The sequence below is a fragment of the Gadus chalcogrammus genome, chromosome 10 (genome assembly GCF_026213295.1).
Source record: "Gadus chalcogrammus isolate NIFS_2021 chromosome 10, NIFS_Gcha_1.0, whole genome shotgun sequence".
NCBI classification, from domain to species: Eukaryota; Metazoa; Chordata; class Actinopteri; order Gadiformes; family Gadidae; genus Gadus; species Gadus chalcogrammus.
The window spans coordinates 7,327,148-7,342,458 of NC_079421.1; the positions used below are offsets into that span (position 1 = coordinate 7,327,148).

Below are 15,311 nucleotides of genomic sequence, written 5' to 3' on the forward strand. Positions count from 1 at the left end.
TGGTATTACTGAGGGAGCTGGGCTGTGTTTGCTCTGACAGATTATTTGTAATTACAAGTCTCAAACTGCTGACAGCTAAATTGAATACCTTGGGCTTAACAGGACTAATTATGGGCTGTTGAAGAAGGAGGTCTTTTGAGATGTTAGAGAAAAAGTCGTTGGAGAGTAAACTGCTAGAATAAACAAGATTAGTTAGAGTGGATGCTAATTGATTTAACGAGAGCTAAGGGTAATTGTGTTGCCACAATATGTTCAGCAGTAGACTGCTGATGAGTATATCCCCCAAAGCACTTCAATGCACTCCTGGACTTTTCCTTAGTGGTCGCTGAACAAACTATCAAAACGTACATGTTACATTTTTGTATATTGGACTGAAATTCCCCAAAACGTTAAAGCATAAAAGTGACACGAACCAAAAGTGCCATAAGCCTGACCGCCCACCAGCCCAGTGAACAATAGAACTTCACATATTTGTGACCACCGGGGAATAACAAAAAGACGTACTTTCAGAAAGGAAAGGGATGTGAGGTGCAGGCCCCCCGACCCCCCCCACACACACACACACACACACACACACACACACACACACACACACACACACACACACACACACACACACACACACACACACACACACCCTAACCAGGAAAAACAAGGCTTATCAAAACATGGCCCGCTTCCCTCGGAAACCCAGAGGACAGGACCTCCCGGAACCCCCCACCCCCCCAGCTTTCTACTGCTCATCACCATGGCAATTTAGGAAGTTTGGCCCCTCTTCTGCAGTTCAGTGATTAGTTTAACCCCTCGCCCGCTGGAGGGTCGCGGCGTAAACAGACCCAGCAGCAGATGTCCTTCAGGAGATAAGGCTCCCTCTGTCTGTCAGTCTCCCAGCGCCGCTACTGTGCGCGGCAGCAGGAGGAGAGACAGATCTGGACGGTCAGGCCTCAATCTCCACGCTGATATAAGTATAAAGGAATGGCTTTACCCTTTTTACCTTACAAGTGCGAGTTATCTGTCCATGTGCACACTTAGTGGCATATCTCCATAGCAACAGCCGCGTATACCAAATCAGATCAACTGAAAACATGAAACTATTCAATTTCGATTAAAATGGTCTCATGCATTTTCTGTTGCTGTAATGATATATATCTGCTGTTCATATATAACCGAGATGCTGGTGATGAGGCATCGACCGGTCACTGAGGCTGTGGCTTCAAAGGGAACCATGTGCACCAATAATCCACCACTATCTCTACAACACCATACGGCCTCTGTTTGGATCGAGGAAGGTGTTTTTATCCATTTGCAACACTGCTTTGACATCACCACCCTCCATCTGTACCGTTCCCTCTTCCTCCTCCCAATAAGACACTGCTCTGTTTTCCGGCCTCGCTAGGATCAAATTACAGAATAAACTGACGAACTGTAAGATTGTCATAAAAACACACATACATTATTAGTTAAAGTAGGCTTACTACTTAATGTAGAAACATGTCAATGCCCTTCAATGACTCAAGCCGGATTAATGTACACATTATTCCTACACTAGGATGGTGTCTCTGGGAATGTGCCGGAGCGCCCCCCCATGCAGCCCGGAGAACCCGTCCCAGAGTGGGGGCCCACCGTGGTGTAGCAGTGGGCCACGTTCAGCAGGTCCAGGCAGCCCTGGGCGTCTGCGAAGGAGCGGATGCCCAGGCAGTTGGACGGGTGCAGCTGCTTCATCAGGAAGCCGCAGCACACCTGGATGACCTGCGAGAGCTGCAGCAGGCACGCAGCCGCCAGCAGGCTCTCGATGGTCTCCTCCTTCAGCTCCAGTACACCTGGACACAGGTCACAGAAGGTCACGGAAGGTCACAGAAGGTCACAGAAGGTCAGAGAAAACCAGAAAGAGCTCCATGGTTGATTTTACGTGTATTAACTACTACGAGATATGAATACACAACTAGGGGCAGGATAGTCTTGCGTCGGTTGATGCCCAGCCCAGAGAAAATAACGAATAAAGCCTAGCTAAACTAGAGCAACGTAGAGAAAGACAAAAGAGGAAATATAATGTAAATAAAAATAAACATGTATGCTTGAGAGAGATGCCTAACCCCGACCTGCTAATTGGGCAACATGTTGCTACAAAAAAACACTGAAACTTATTTAGGAAGAATTTAGAAAATGTATAATTTAAAACAAATTACTAACAACAGAGTGAAATGGTTGATGATGCACATATGTCACAATTTTTTTATTTATAATGTTAACATATTTAACAACTGAATCATTTAACCTTCATTATCATTCACTTTTTCCCAATAAACAGTCAATGGTTAGCCTTAAAATTAAGTGGGAACATTAATGAATATTGTTAATCGCTGGGGACATATCACAGAATCCCAAAGGCCTCTTCAAAGGAAACCGAATATAACCAGGTTGTGATGAGGCCAGCGGGTTCTGCTTCGGTTGCCTGTGTGGAATTCCACATCCCAGATGAAGTGACGCATGAAAGAACCATAAAGTCAGTCCTATCATCTTCTGTGTTATCCCCCCCCCGCCTTCCCCCTCCTCCATTGACACATTGCTTTATTGATCTGGTGTAATCTGGCCTGCACACGGCCATCAGTCATAGGCCGGTGCTATAACTGCTTATGGGGAGCAGCGAATCTTTATGAGCTCTCACCAGTGTAGGCGAAATGAACCAGGGAGCGGAGCGCCTCCGGATCCACACCCTCCATCTTGATCTCCTCCTGTTTGGCCTCCAGCACGTCGTTGGTGAACATGGCGGCGAAGTAGTCCGACACCGAGCTGAGGACCAGTCTGTGGAGAAGGAACACACTGAGGACCAGTCTGAAGAACACACTGAGGACCAGTCTGAGGAACACACTAAGGACCCGTCTGAAGAACACACTGAGGACCAGTCTGAAGAACACACTGAGGACCAGTCTGAAGAACACACTGAGGAACAGTCTGAGGAACACACTGAGGACCAGTCTGAGGAACACACTGAGAACCCGTCTGAGGAACACACGGAGGACCAGTCTGAGGAACACACTGAGGACCAGTCTGAGGAACACACTAAGGACCAGTCTGAGGAACACACTAAGGACCAGTCTGAGGAACACACTAAGGACCAGTCTGGGGAACACACTGAGGACCAGTCTGTGGAGAAGGAACACACTGAGGAGCAGTCTGAAGAACACACAGAGGACCAGTCTGAGGGACACACTGAGCTGAAGTCGTAGGAGAACGAACAAACCATTGATTCATTCTTACAAAAATGGAAAAAAATACAAATATACACATATATGCACTATTTGATCATTAAAGGCATATTGTACGGGATCCAGTAATATGCACTTTTTAATATGTTGTTGAAATTGTTTTTTACATCCTGACAGCAATAAATAACTTATGTGCAATGAAAAAGAAGCGAAAAAAAAAACGAATTCTGTATCTGCTATAAACCTGTTAAAATGCTTACCAATCGGAGACACTGTACCCGAATCTAAAGAACCAATCACAAGCCTGCACGTTCCCTCCCCTCTGTGTACGAGCCTGAGCCGGCCTGAGCGCGTTCACGGAGGGCAAAGAAAGCGTTGTTGTCATAGTAGTTCATGACAGTGGACTAGTGAGCCTACAACGTTTACACAATGGAAGAGAAACAAATGAAGTTACCACTGCCACCGTTACTTGCCCCGGTTCATCCTTTTAAAAAGGCAAGAAAAAGAAAGACAGAAACTGAAAAGGCAGCAACAAAAAAGAAGTTGGAGACTGCTCGAGGAAAAACGAGAATAAATATTGGATTAGCTTTTCAGCGATGGCGACAGCTGAGGGAGTTGAATGGCCTGAAAAGTGACGCAATGGTTGCCGTTGAAGTAACCCGTAAGCAGCAGCAGCGCTCGTGCACGGCTCTGGGTCGAGGGGTGGGGGCAGGGAGTCCTGAAGGGTGGGGGAGGAGTTAAACGGAACTCCGAAGAGAAGCTAATTTCAAAATCATGCTAGCTCTCTCACATCGTACAGTATCAGGGTTGCCAACAGTCACGCCCCTGGCGTGACTCTCACGCTTTCACCATCAATCTCACGCTGTCACGCACACGCAAGAAATGTCACGCCAAAATAAAAAATCCTCCCGTTAATTTTCTGCAGGAGCAGACTAACAGCTGTAACATCTGCCTACCTACAACGTGATCACGGCAGTATTCTCTGATCGTTGATTCGCTGAAAACCACGCACCTGATACTAAGTTGCGTTTGAAAAGGTCAGAGAGAGTTCAGAGCCGGAGTCGGAGCCCACTGATGCGCGTTTGGGGATGGGTCCGTCGCGACTGATCCGTTCACAACCAACGAATCCCGAACGTGAACGACAAGAACTTGTTCCCCAAAACAAGAAGAACTGGTTCTTTGATTCTTTTTTTTTAACATAAAACAAAAATATGGTCACGTAAATAAAATATACAAACGAACAGAGCTTCGTCTCCCCGCCACCTTATATCGATTAAGTCTACAACGTTCTCAAAGATTCAGCCAATGAGAGGTAGCAATGGTGTTGCCATGGCACCTGGGTAAACAAATGACAAGGTGGTACCGTCGAATTTGCACACTTTCTCTGTCTGACGTATCTTGGGTCATACCATTCGACGTGGAGCCACTAATATATCCCCCTACATTTCCGAAAATAGACTTGACCTCGATCTGTTTATTGGATAAACGCATTTCCCAATCCCATGAGCCTTTTCTCCATTCTACGTCAATTCAAGAACAAACAAAGAAATTAAACTGCAGTTCGTATTTTTTATTTATGACCATGAAAGTTCTGTAATGCCTGAATTATGAAGAATTAAATGTAAAGTAAAATAAAAATTATAAATATAAAACCATGAATGACATATAGAGAGTAAGCAAGTGGTATAAATATTGGTGGGACGTTTGCCAATACAAAATAGTATATCTTGTCGATTTTCACGGGGGTAGAGGCTAGCCAAGGGCATATCTTGGAATACTTGAGAATCGGGCTAGTGGCACTTTTAAATTCCCCAAATGATTCAAGGTGGCCCAGATTGTACATTTTGAAAAAGCGTTTCCATTCTTTAACTTTTTTTCATAGATGAGGGTTTATACTAAACGAGGACTATTTTGTATAAAACATTTTTTTAGGGTTATGGGTCGTCCAAAAAATTAGCCGCTCACACTAATATTTTAGAGTCTCACTCCAACCAAAGTCCCAAAGTTGGCAACCCTGCAGTATAGCTTTAACTAGAGCTCTTGATAACAATATTTAAACATATTGTATTCTGATTCTGAGATGCTTATTTCGTTTTTTCCTTTAAATGTGGGTTACTATGGGTAGAACTCTATTAATTAGTGAACACTTGTCCAATTCAGCCATCTGTGCTTGTTGAATATATGTTCATTTAGTTCATGTTACCAATTGGAATCTGCTCCGGCTGGTAGCAGAAGGCGTAGCACCTCCTTTATTATGTCCATGGCTGGGACGGTGGCACTGTTTGTGAGCCCTGTTGCCTCACAGCAGGAATTGGTCCTTGGTTCAGACCCTGTGGGTGTGGAGTTTGTTCTCCCCGTGTTCACGTGGGTCTCCTTCGGGTGCTCCGGTTTCCTCCCACATCCCTGTTTTGTTAATCCCCCTGCCGCCACCCTGGACCTATGCACTAGGCCGCCGCCCTGGACCCAGGCACCAGGCCACCAGTCCATTATTTCCACCGGGATCAATAAAGTATATATATAAAAGAAAATGAGTCTGCCGAGCGTAAAAAGGGTCCATCACTTTTATGTTGCTCTGTTCTCTGTCAATAATTCAGAGCACATATTATCGTTCATGCTGTTTTTCCGAGCCGTCTAGGAATATTAAGGCCAGAAATCCGCAATTATTCGCTGTTCAGCATGACTCAAATTAAAATGTGCAAGGGTTCAGCAGACTGAATTATCTACTAAAACAACAGTCCTATTTTGCTAATGGCTTCAACTGTCTGAGTGCTAATATTGTTTACGCTATTGCACAGTTCACCTCACACGTTGGTTAAAACGTGAAGGCGAGGGCTGATTAGAAGCCATTATACCATATAGGCTTTTTTCTGAGGAAAGTGTCAACAAAATAGGTTGGGTAGACAAATAACATATTATCGTAATCCGGCGTACGAGGAACTCAACCTATTTAATGTTTGCTTAGTTGTGGCGTGTGTTTGCCAAAGAGTGTGGCCCGTTCAACAGCCTTTACATAATGCTCAATGGGAGCCCTTTGTGGGCTGAGGTTAACAAACACAGTGAAGCAGCTACTGTACTTGCAGCTTTGATCTGTGATTTAACATCTATCGCGACTGCTTCAGCAACACTCTACAGGTTATTACTGCTGCACTTGAAATCTATACAGAAAATCAAAGCTGCTGGCGACTTAAAGCGGTCTGGCAGGCTGCAAAATTACAGTTTGTTACACAAAGATCAATGCCATTACTTAATTATGGTGTTGCCCCCTTGGTTTTCCCTGGATTGCGGTTGTACTGGTCACACATCGATGCAGGTATCTTGACGGACGGACAGTCATGATGGACAGTCGTGAACAACCAGCCTGATTGAGCATTGCAGCATGGCACATGTGCAATGAAGGGCTTCCTCATCCGGTCAGTGATACACCCGATGGATGGCACATAAACATCGACCTCTAATGCTGTTACATCAGTGTTGCGCTCTGCATTTCCTCAGGCGTGACGCGCTGATGAGAAAATGGTGAAGCGGTGTAATTACATCAAAGCCACCGAAGCAGCGGCAGACCCGCTGAACATGGATTTAATGAAGTTTGAAAAAACTTTAAAATTTGTATGTGCTCCTTTCAGCAAAATCACTGCCATGTGGAAAAACTGCAAGCTAAAGGAAACTGCCATTTAAAGGCCCACTATGCAACTTTTTTAGCCAAAATGACATTAAGTATGCAGGTTGAGAGTTATGCTGATGGTTCTGCATTCATTTCTGGGTTGATTGGTGGGTGTGTCATTTTCCCATGTCGCCTCTACAGTGAAAAAGCGCATATGCAACTTGATCTGCTCGGACCGGGACATTTCGGATGTGACGCAGCGGAAGTATCCTCGAAAATGTAGTCAGATTGTAGTTTCGAAAATGCTTTACGGCACAGACACACACCCAAACATGGCACCGGCTAGATATAAACAGCCAGTTGCGAGGCAATTGTTGCATTCATCATGGATCAATCGACTGATAAGGGACCCAAGAGGCGACTGTCGGTGGAACAAAAGAAGAATGGACCAGAAAAGAGATCAGACACGAGTGAAAGGGGAACTATGCAACTTTTTTGGCTTGATTTACCTTAATATAACAGGCTAGGAGTCATTGCGATGGTTCCATTATACATTTTTGTTCGATTGTTCGTTGTTTCGACTCCCCCTTGCGCATCTTGGCGGAGAAAAGGAATATGTTTCTGCCGGCGACCCGCTGCCCACTCTCGCGGGAGTCTCGGGTCTCGCGAAGTAACGAATTGCTTTACGGCACAGACCCCCAAACACGGAACCGGCTCGATATAAACACAAGTAACTAAGGGATTGTTACATTCATCATATATCAGCCGACTTAAAAGAGACGGAGAAACCCAATGTCGGAGGAACAGAAGAAGAGAAAAGGGAGACTGACCGACAGAGAGGCCAGACACGAGTAAACGTTGGGCAAGCTTTTCAGGAATAGCATGAACTGAAAGAAAAAGAAGACTGCAAATCGGACTCCGATTTGGCCGTGTTGCTTTTGACATTGTTGATGTTGATAGCCTCTGTACAAATGTGTTTGCTCAACCATTTTGTTGTGAGCCCTGTAAAAATTGTTTTCTCGACCGTTTTGTTGTGAGCCCTGTATGTTTCTAGCTTGCTTGTTGGTTGCAACCATATAAACACCTTTGTTTCCATTGATGTTTTGCTTTTCGTCTGTCTCGTCCCCCAGATACAGACTGAATCCCCGAATCCAGGTTCTTGTTTATTTAGATTATTATGTTGGCCAACACTCTTACACTGATTGTTCTGTTCAACATAAGATAAAACAATTATAATCTAGGATATAAATTCTCCCCGTCAACTATAAAAAAGGATGGCTTTATGTTTATTGCAATACAAATTCACAATTTTAAAAATGCATAACCTTGCCTACACTTTATGAACATCTACTTCGGACATGGCTCCACGCATTCGCCGGCTTCTTTGAAAACAAATGCACATGGCTCGCGTAGAAGTGCATGGGGAAGGGTCGTCAACGAGTTGTTACGACAGTGTTGTAAAATATCTACTACGAAACTGAAGGGGGCGCTGTGTAGAGAAATGTGCGTGCCAAAATCAAGAAAAAAGCGAAGAAATTCCCGAAGTTGCATAGTGGGCCTTTAATATGCTCTCTCTCTCTCTCTCTCTCTCTCTCTCTCTCGCTCTCTCTCTCTCTCTCTCTCTCTCTCTCTCTCTCTCTCTCTCTCTCTCTCTCTCTCTCTCTCTCTCTGGTGATATTTGCCGATTTCTTCCTCTTTCCTTGGGGAGAGTGGGAATCCCCCTGCCGCCTCTTATCTATGGTTACAAATGAATGCATTGACAGCTTTAATGAAGTTTATCCAAATGAGCTTCCATATGTCAGAGCTAATGCAGAGGAAGGTGCATCAGATCCCATTGGGCAGCAGGAACGCCCGGCCTGCCGGCCAACCCACCTGTGTGCCGGTATCCTGTGATCTCCTGCGATCAGGAGGACATCGCAGAGCTGTTTGTGCTGGAGGTAGGTCTCCATCTTGCGGAAGGTGAGCTCTGCGTGATTTGTGGCCTGGAAGAACTCCTCTGAGCCGTTGGAGGTCATCCTGGAGGAGGTGCTGAGAGCCAACCTGGGGGTGGGGGAGAAACATGGACTGGAATCAATCAACCAATGAGTGTCTGGCAGCGTAAGACCTGTTACCTGCTCTGGGTTCCATACAGCTGTTGTTTTCTTCTAATATCTTCTGCATATTTTTACCTCCAATGAAGAGAACGGGGCTCAATATTTTTTTTAAAACTAGGATCAATACAATATTTTGCAAAAAACCAAGTTTGGTGTAAACGAAACGGCCTGTTGATAATTAAGGCCCAGGGCGCTGACTTTGAACAAAGCGCGGCCCACTAATATGATTATCCTAAAAGAAAAGTGCTAACGCATGAAAACAAATGGAAATTATATTCATGAATATAATTTGAATGCTTATTACTTTACCTCCCTTATGTTTAGTTTGAAAACCCAGAACTGTGGCCTCGGTGATAAGCAGCAGCATTTGAAGCTACAATTGGGATTATCCTACAGGCAGTAATCCCTACAGTGCAACCCAATCCTTCTCGCCACTTTGAGTTGAAATTAAACCGGCTCCGCACTACATGGTTCACATAAGTGGATAAATAAAGCCTTCCGCCTTCAGGGACAAGGAGCTGCGCAATCTCCACAACACATGCTTCCTCGTGCAATCTGCATGTGTGTATGAGTGTGTGTGTGTGTGTGTGTGTGTGTGTGTGTGTGTGTGTGTGTGTGTGTGTGTGTGTGTGTGTGTGTGTGTGTGTGTGTGTGTGTGTGTGTGTGTGTGTGTGTGTGCCATGTGTACATGAATGTGTTTGTGTGTGTGTTTTTTTGTGTTCAAGTGCAAATGCTCTTGCACGTGAATGGATATGTGTGCCGTGTGTGTGTGTGTGCACGTTCTATCTGTTGCTGCCTCCGACTGAGCACAACATGCGTTTCAAAGATGGGCAAGGCTTTGAAAGCGGCGAGTGTCTTCCTGAAGCAGGCCTGATACTGCCTCCCCATTGGCTGCTGCCGCTGATGAATTACCGGCATTCCCAGTAATCCTGTCGTCTCACGGTGATCCGGGACAGTCACTTTGCTGTCCGTTATGGAGCAAATCCACGCATTGAAATATGAGACTTGTTTGGAACGCTGCATAAACAGACCTAATCTGACTCTCTCCCGGGAAATCTGGTATTTAAAATCCATTCTGCAGCAAGAAGAAGATACATTGTTTGCAAAGTTTGCTTTTGGGTTCTGGCAGGGAGTTTATGTATGTGTGTGTGTGTGTGTGTGTGTGTGTGTGTGTGTGTGTGTGTGTGTGTGTGTGTGTGTGTGTGTGTGTGTGTGTGTGTGTGTGTGTGTGTGTGTGTGTGTGTGTGTGTGTGTGTGTGTGTGTGTCTGTCTGAAAGAGGGATGTGTGTCTGTGTGTGTGTGTGTGTGTGTGTGTGTGTGTGTGTGTGTGTGTGTGTGTGTGTGTGCGCGCGCGCACGCGCGCGTGTGTGTGTGTGTGTGTGTGTGTGTGTGTGTGTGTGTGTGTGTGTGTGTGTGTGTGTGTGTGTGTCTTTCTGAAAAGCTGTGAAATGTCACCGCTATTAATAGCTTGCCTTTGCCTCGTCTTTCCTCATTGCCATTTTTATTGTGAGCCGCATTAGCCATTGAAGAGCAAAGCAGCTCAGCATTGGACTGATGGGGATGCATCAGGCTCCCCAGTGGGTCACTACGGGGCCAGTATCTGCTTGTACCACTTGACAAGGCAAGAATCATAGAGTAGCATGTGGCTTACTAATGATGTGTTTAATGCACAATCATAAAGAATGTGTGCCAGGTGCGTGACTTTCCTTTATCTCTTTTGAATAAGTGATTTCATCCTCCCACCGGGGGGTTTGTTTATACTGCACTTTGGCCACTACAGAGCCCTATGGTCTACTCTTTATTGGGAGGTTTTATGCTAAATACAAAATTAATTTATCGCCCTGTCTTCATAATCCCCTACTGGTTCGGGGACTCTTCAAGAAGAACACCAAACAAGAGCAAATTGCAATAGGCCAATGAATCCCTGATGCATTACCTTTGTATTTGGGGCTCTGGGGCGTGTGGAAGAGGCTTTTTCCATGCTACAAATCTCCCAGACACTAATTGCTTTGGTATCACATTCTTGGGAGCTGTAAATGTCTCTGAGGTGTTTATTTTCCTTTTCAGCCAAGGGATCATCGGCGATATAGTGGGAGACCGGGGGACATTGCCGTCCTCAGACTTTATAACGCTGTGCTTGGACCCCCATAGCCCATACCCATACCCAGTTAGAGAGAGAGAGAGAGAGAGAGAGACAGAGAGACAGAGAGAGAGACAGACAGACAGACAGACAGACAGACAGACAGACAGACAGACAGACAGACAGACAGACAGACAGACAGACAGACAGACAGACAGACAGACAGACAGACAGACAGACAGACAGACAGACAGACAGAGAGAGAGAGAGAGAGAGAGAGAGAGAGAGAGAGAGAGAGAGAGAGAGAGAGAGAGAGAGAGAGAGAGAGAGAGAGAGGTCTGGGAAGGATGTTGACTAACAGCCCTCCCTGAGGCGTGCGGTCTGATGTTGTTAAAGCACAGCACGGCGGATGGTCACACCCCTGGGATTGTTAACTATGTGTCGAAGTTTTACCTTGCATGACATGAGCCAGGGTGGCTCTGATGAATAATGATTTCTGGTTACAGACACCACCCCTCTAAATCCCCTCGTTGTAATCCTGTATGCGTAGATTGATAATTTAACAGTCATTTGTGATGCCGTCAGCAAAATAAAGATTAGCCTATCTATCACAGAGCAAGTGATAGAATAGAAATGGTAGGAGAGGATAAAACAGGCGTTTGGTCCGTCGTCCCGTCCTCCTCGAAGTGTGTCGGGAAGAACACACCTTCGTCATATTCCTCACTTATCCAGACCTCACACCCTGACGCCGATGATTGGATTTGGTTGCAATGATTCTACATTCACAGAACAGCCAATTAATCTCAATCTCACTCTGATCTATGGCTAATACCGCAGTGGTTGGGTTTCAATGTTATCCTTTGAAGCTGTCCTTATTAACGCTACTTATTTGGGTATCAGATTTGGACTTCTAAATGTAACATATGAATACAATATAAATGTCAGACTGCTGGTGATGATGGAGGAACCAGACAGCTCTCTTAATTCAGCTCTCTGGTGCTGCTCCATGTGTAATTGTATTGAACAAAACACCGCCATTTTTGTCTAAATTGCCAGTTGGAAACAAATCCTTTGAAATAGAAGGTCCGCATTGAGATGCAAAAGAACACAAGCAGACCCGTTGGTGCCCGTGTGTCTTTCCAAAGGGATAACAACAGCCTGATGCCCCTTAACGGCGATGAAACATCTTGTATTAGAATGAGCAGCCAGACAGTGTGATATCAGGTCATGTTCATGTTGTTAACCTGCTTCCCCTTGTGAGTTCCAAGATATTCCCAGGATACCGCCATACAGATTTGTGAACAAAATCTGGCCATCCAATACATCATTAATGGTATCCAGGCCCCCCAGAGGAGGATGAGTCTGCCCTCGTGCAGCACAACGCTCACCCAATCCCCTCCGTTATCACAGGATCCACTTCACTAGAGCCAGGGTGACAAGGCAGATTTTTCTCCTGATATAATTCTTCACGGGCAGGCAAACCTTTTTAATATTGAGAGGAGGGTTGTTCCCACAGAAGTGCTTCCCGTCCTGCTCTGAGCCTTGATATTCCGATCTGCCAGCAGGAGCAGGAGGCGCTGCGGTAACGGCCTGCAGGGCCTTCCTGCGTTTCAGTTGTGCAGTAAAGATTGCTCTGGTTATTAACACAAAATTGAATCATTACCTTTGCTCTGCCTATACCCGCCCCCAGCCGATCCCCACACTGTGTAGGCAGGGCTGGGGGGCCGTGTCAGCGTTATTGAATCGATAACCAAAAGGTTGCTACTTTTATATCGATCAATGTTTTTTTTCATATTGACTGATATTTCAATGAGGTTGATCGTGTTTGGAAGAAGTTTAAAAGCATTGGTATCTGTATGATTCATAGAATACATAATGGGATTCTGGGTCATTAAAACAGTATTTGCGAATGACAGGATCCAACTACATATCACCAAGACACACCATGTCAGATGAGGCAATCATAGTGCAATAAACTAGTATGACCCCAGCAATCTTTGTATTGTAGAGACAGGTTTACACAGTATATTCAGTTGTTTCCCAGCATGCATTATGTTTATTGTATTACTTTGAGGTCTATTTTATAATGTTCTAGTGTCTTGTAAGACGTAGGTATGATTGGTCAGTGTTGTGAAGTTGTTGACAATTATTCCTATTTATGTTGTTGTGAAATGAAACAGGAATTTACATTGTTGTTTGGGTTGTCGACCACAGTGGTCATTTTGAGGTTCTGTGAGCCAAAACCCTGCAGTATTGCTGAAGGATAAAGAGACTCTGCATGTATCATTGTGTCTATCTTACCCGATTGCCACAGTTTGCTTCCTCTTCACGACGCATGGTCATGAAGAAGAAGCATACTGTGGCGATGGGGTGTCGACGCCCCAACGCCCCGAGCTCACAGAACATCGGGGAGGAGGGTCAATCGATTGTTAATCATGCCTATAGAAGTGCTATGCGTGATGCTTCAGGCTGAACGATTGTGGACTCATTCATGGTAGTCAATAACAGGACAACATGGGCCATCTGTCCTTCAAAGACAACCTGAGGAGAGGAATGTGTTCCAGACACCAAAGCTGTTGACCACGTCGCACAACACAGAGGTACGACGACCTTAAATTCATAATCGCCAGCAATGTTGAGGGATTGGCTGACGCAAACAACTATTCAGAGAAGTCGGGCTAATTTGTGTTTAATGTCAACATAAGGGGCATCCCTGACGACAGTTATCCATAAGTTATTTAAAAAATAAAAGGTTATCACAAACAATTGGGCAATAGAAGGTAGAAATTGACTGATGTCCCCTACTGCTATCTTTCTGGGGAGAATTTTTTATATGATATAAATCCTAATTGCATATGTATTAAAGGGGACATATTATGAAAACAACCCTTTTCCTGGGATTTGGGGTGTTGTTTTGGGTCTCTGGTGCTCCCACACGCATACAAACTTTGAAATAAGTCTGTACATGATTTTTTGGAGTGAGATATGCATTTCTGAAAGTACCTCGCCAACAGTTATGAAAACGCTTCAAAAACATGTTTTCTGGAACTCAAATACTATGTTTACCTGTTGTGAAATTGCATAATATGTCTCCTTTAAGTTATACATGTTTTCTGGGGAAACCAATAAAAAACTAATTTTGCAACAAAATATTGAAACTTTGTAACTAAAACGATAAAACACCAATGATACGATATGAACAATTTAAAAACGTAATGTTGTCGTTAAACATCTCCCCAAAACTTGAATTAAAAAATGAATGCTTACATAAAAGCGATGACCTACTTACTAAATTGGTAATGTAGCTACTATTACTATGACTGAATGCAGTAAGTATCTTAGCTACTTTGCCGAGGATACATAGGCCTACAGGTAGGCTGCTGATGTAAAGGATTTAAATCCTTGTGGAACCTCCGGGCCATAATGCTGCCCAGCACAATATCCCAGCCCTCACTTTACAGCTGCTCTGGACACTCCTCAATCACAACCTTAATGTTGTGTTATTACGTCCCCTCCCCCAGGCTTCACATCACAATACGTCGCCCCGTTAACCGTGACACTCATTCAATACAGATTTATTAAAAAAGAAAACCAGGGGTCACTTGAAAATGAATAATGGCTTCTTGATAATAGTATGCATTTAAAATTCATGCTGAGCTGCGTCAGGGATTATTTTCTGAATCAGGCCTATTCTTGGAGGAGAATGAGTGATCCTCATTTGAGCATTAAGAAGGGAGAGTCCAGCACATTATACTACGATATCTCACCTCAACGCCGCTCAAAGCCTTTCTCCACCAGCAAAGGAGCGCTCTGCTTTATCTCCGCTCTTCAACGCTAAAGAGGCTTCCACGTTGGGAATATGTTTTAAATTCGGAATCTTTCAAAGAAAAAGGACAACTTGCTGGGGGAATTCCATTTGGCTGCAAAATGACTTAAAATCGCACTTACAGATCATCAAACGAAAGGTTTACTTTGGTCATTTACACAAATCTTGTAAAAAATGTTAGGCACTACAAATGCATCCTAAACAACTGAATTAATTCATTCATTTGTTTGAGGGAAGTCTACTGGTTAGAAATTGTAAAATGGTTTTAGCGTCAGGGGAGAAGGTGGTATTGATGTTTCTCTTTCCAAGGTAGTGAAGAAGAGAATATCTTCCAATCTAAAAGCAGGCCACTGTTGGTGTGTACATGGTGAGAGGTCACAGTTTCCATTCCATTAAGGTTAACTCCTCTCACTGAGACTCTGCCTGGGGAATGGGGGGAGAGGTTATCTGAATGGACAGGACCCATAAACAGGAATGGTGGAGGTGTGCTAGGCCAACAGGTTTT

The 15,311-nt window shown here is 44.5% G+C and overlaps 1 protein-coding gene across 2 annotated transcripts in view; it reads right to left on the reverse strand.

Moving 5' to 3' along the window:
• Window positions 1-15,311, reverse strand: part of klhl4 (kelch-like family member 4) — a 65,473-nt gene that overhangs the window by 14,675 nt on the left and 35,487 nt on the right. For both annotated transcript variants that reach the window (XM_056600625.1, XM_056600626.1), the window contains 3 exons: window positions 8,680-8,847; window positions 2,666-2,802; window positions 1,624-1,820 (listed from right to left, as the gene is read on the reverse strand). In XM_056600625.1, the coding sequence (XP_056456600.1) occupies window positions 1,624-1,820; window positions 2,666-2,802; window positions 8,680-8,847 (502 nt within the window). The remainder of the gene's footprint in view (window positions 1-1,623; window positions 1,821-2,665; window positions 2,803-8,679; window positions 8,848-15,311) is intronic.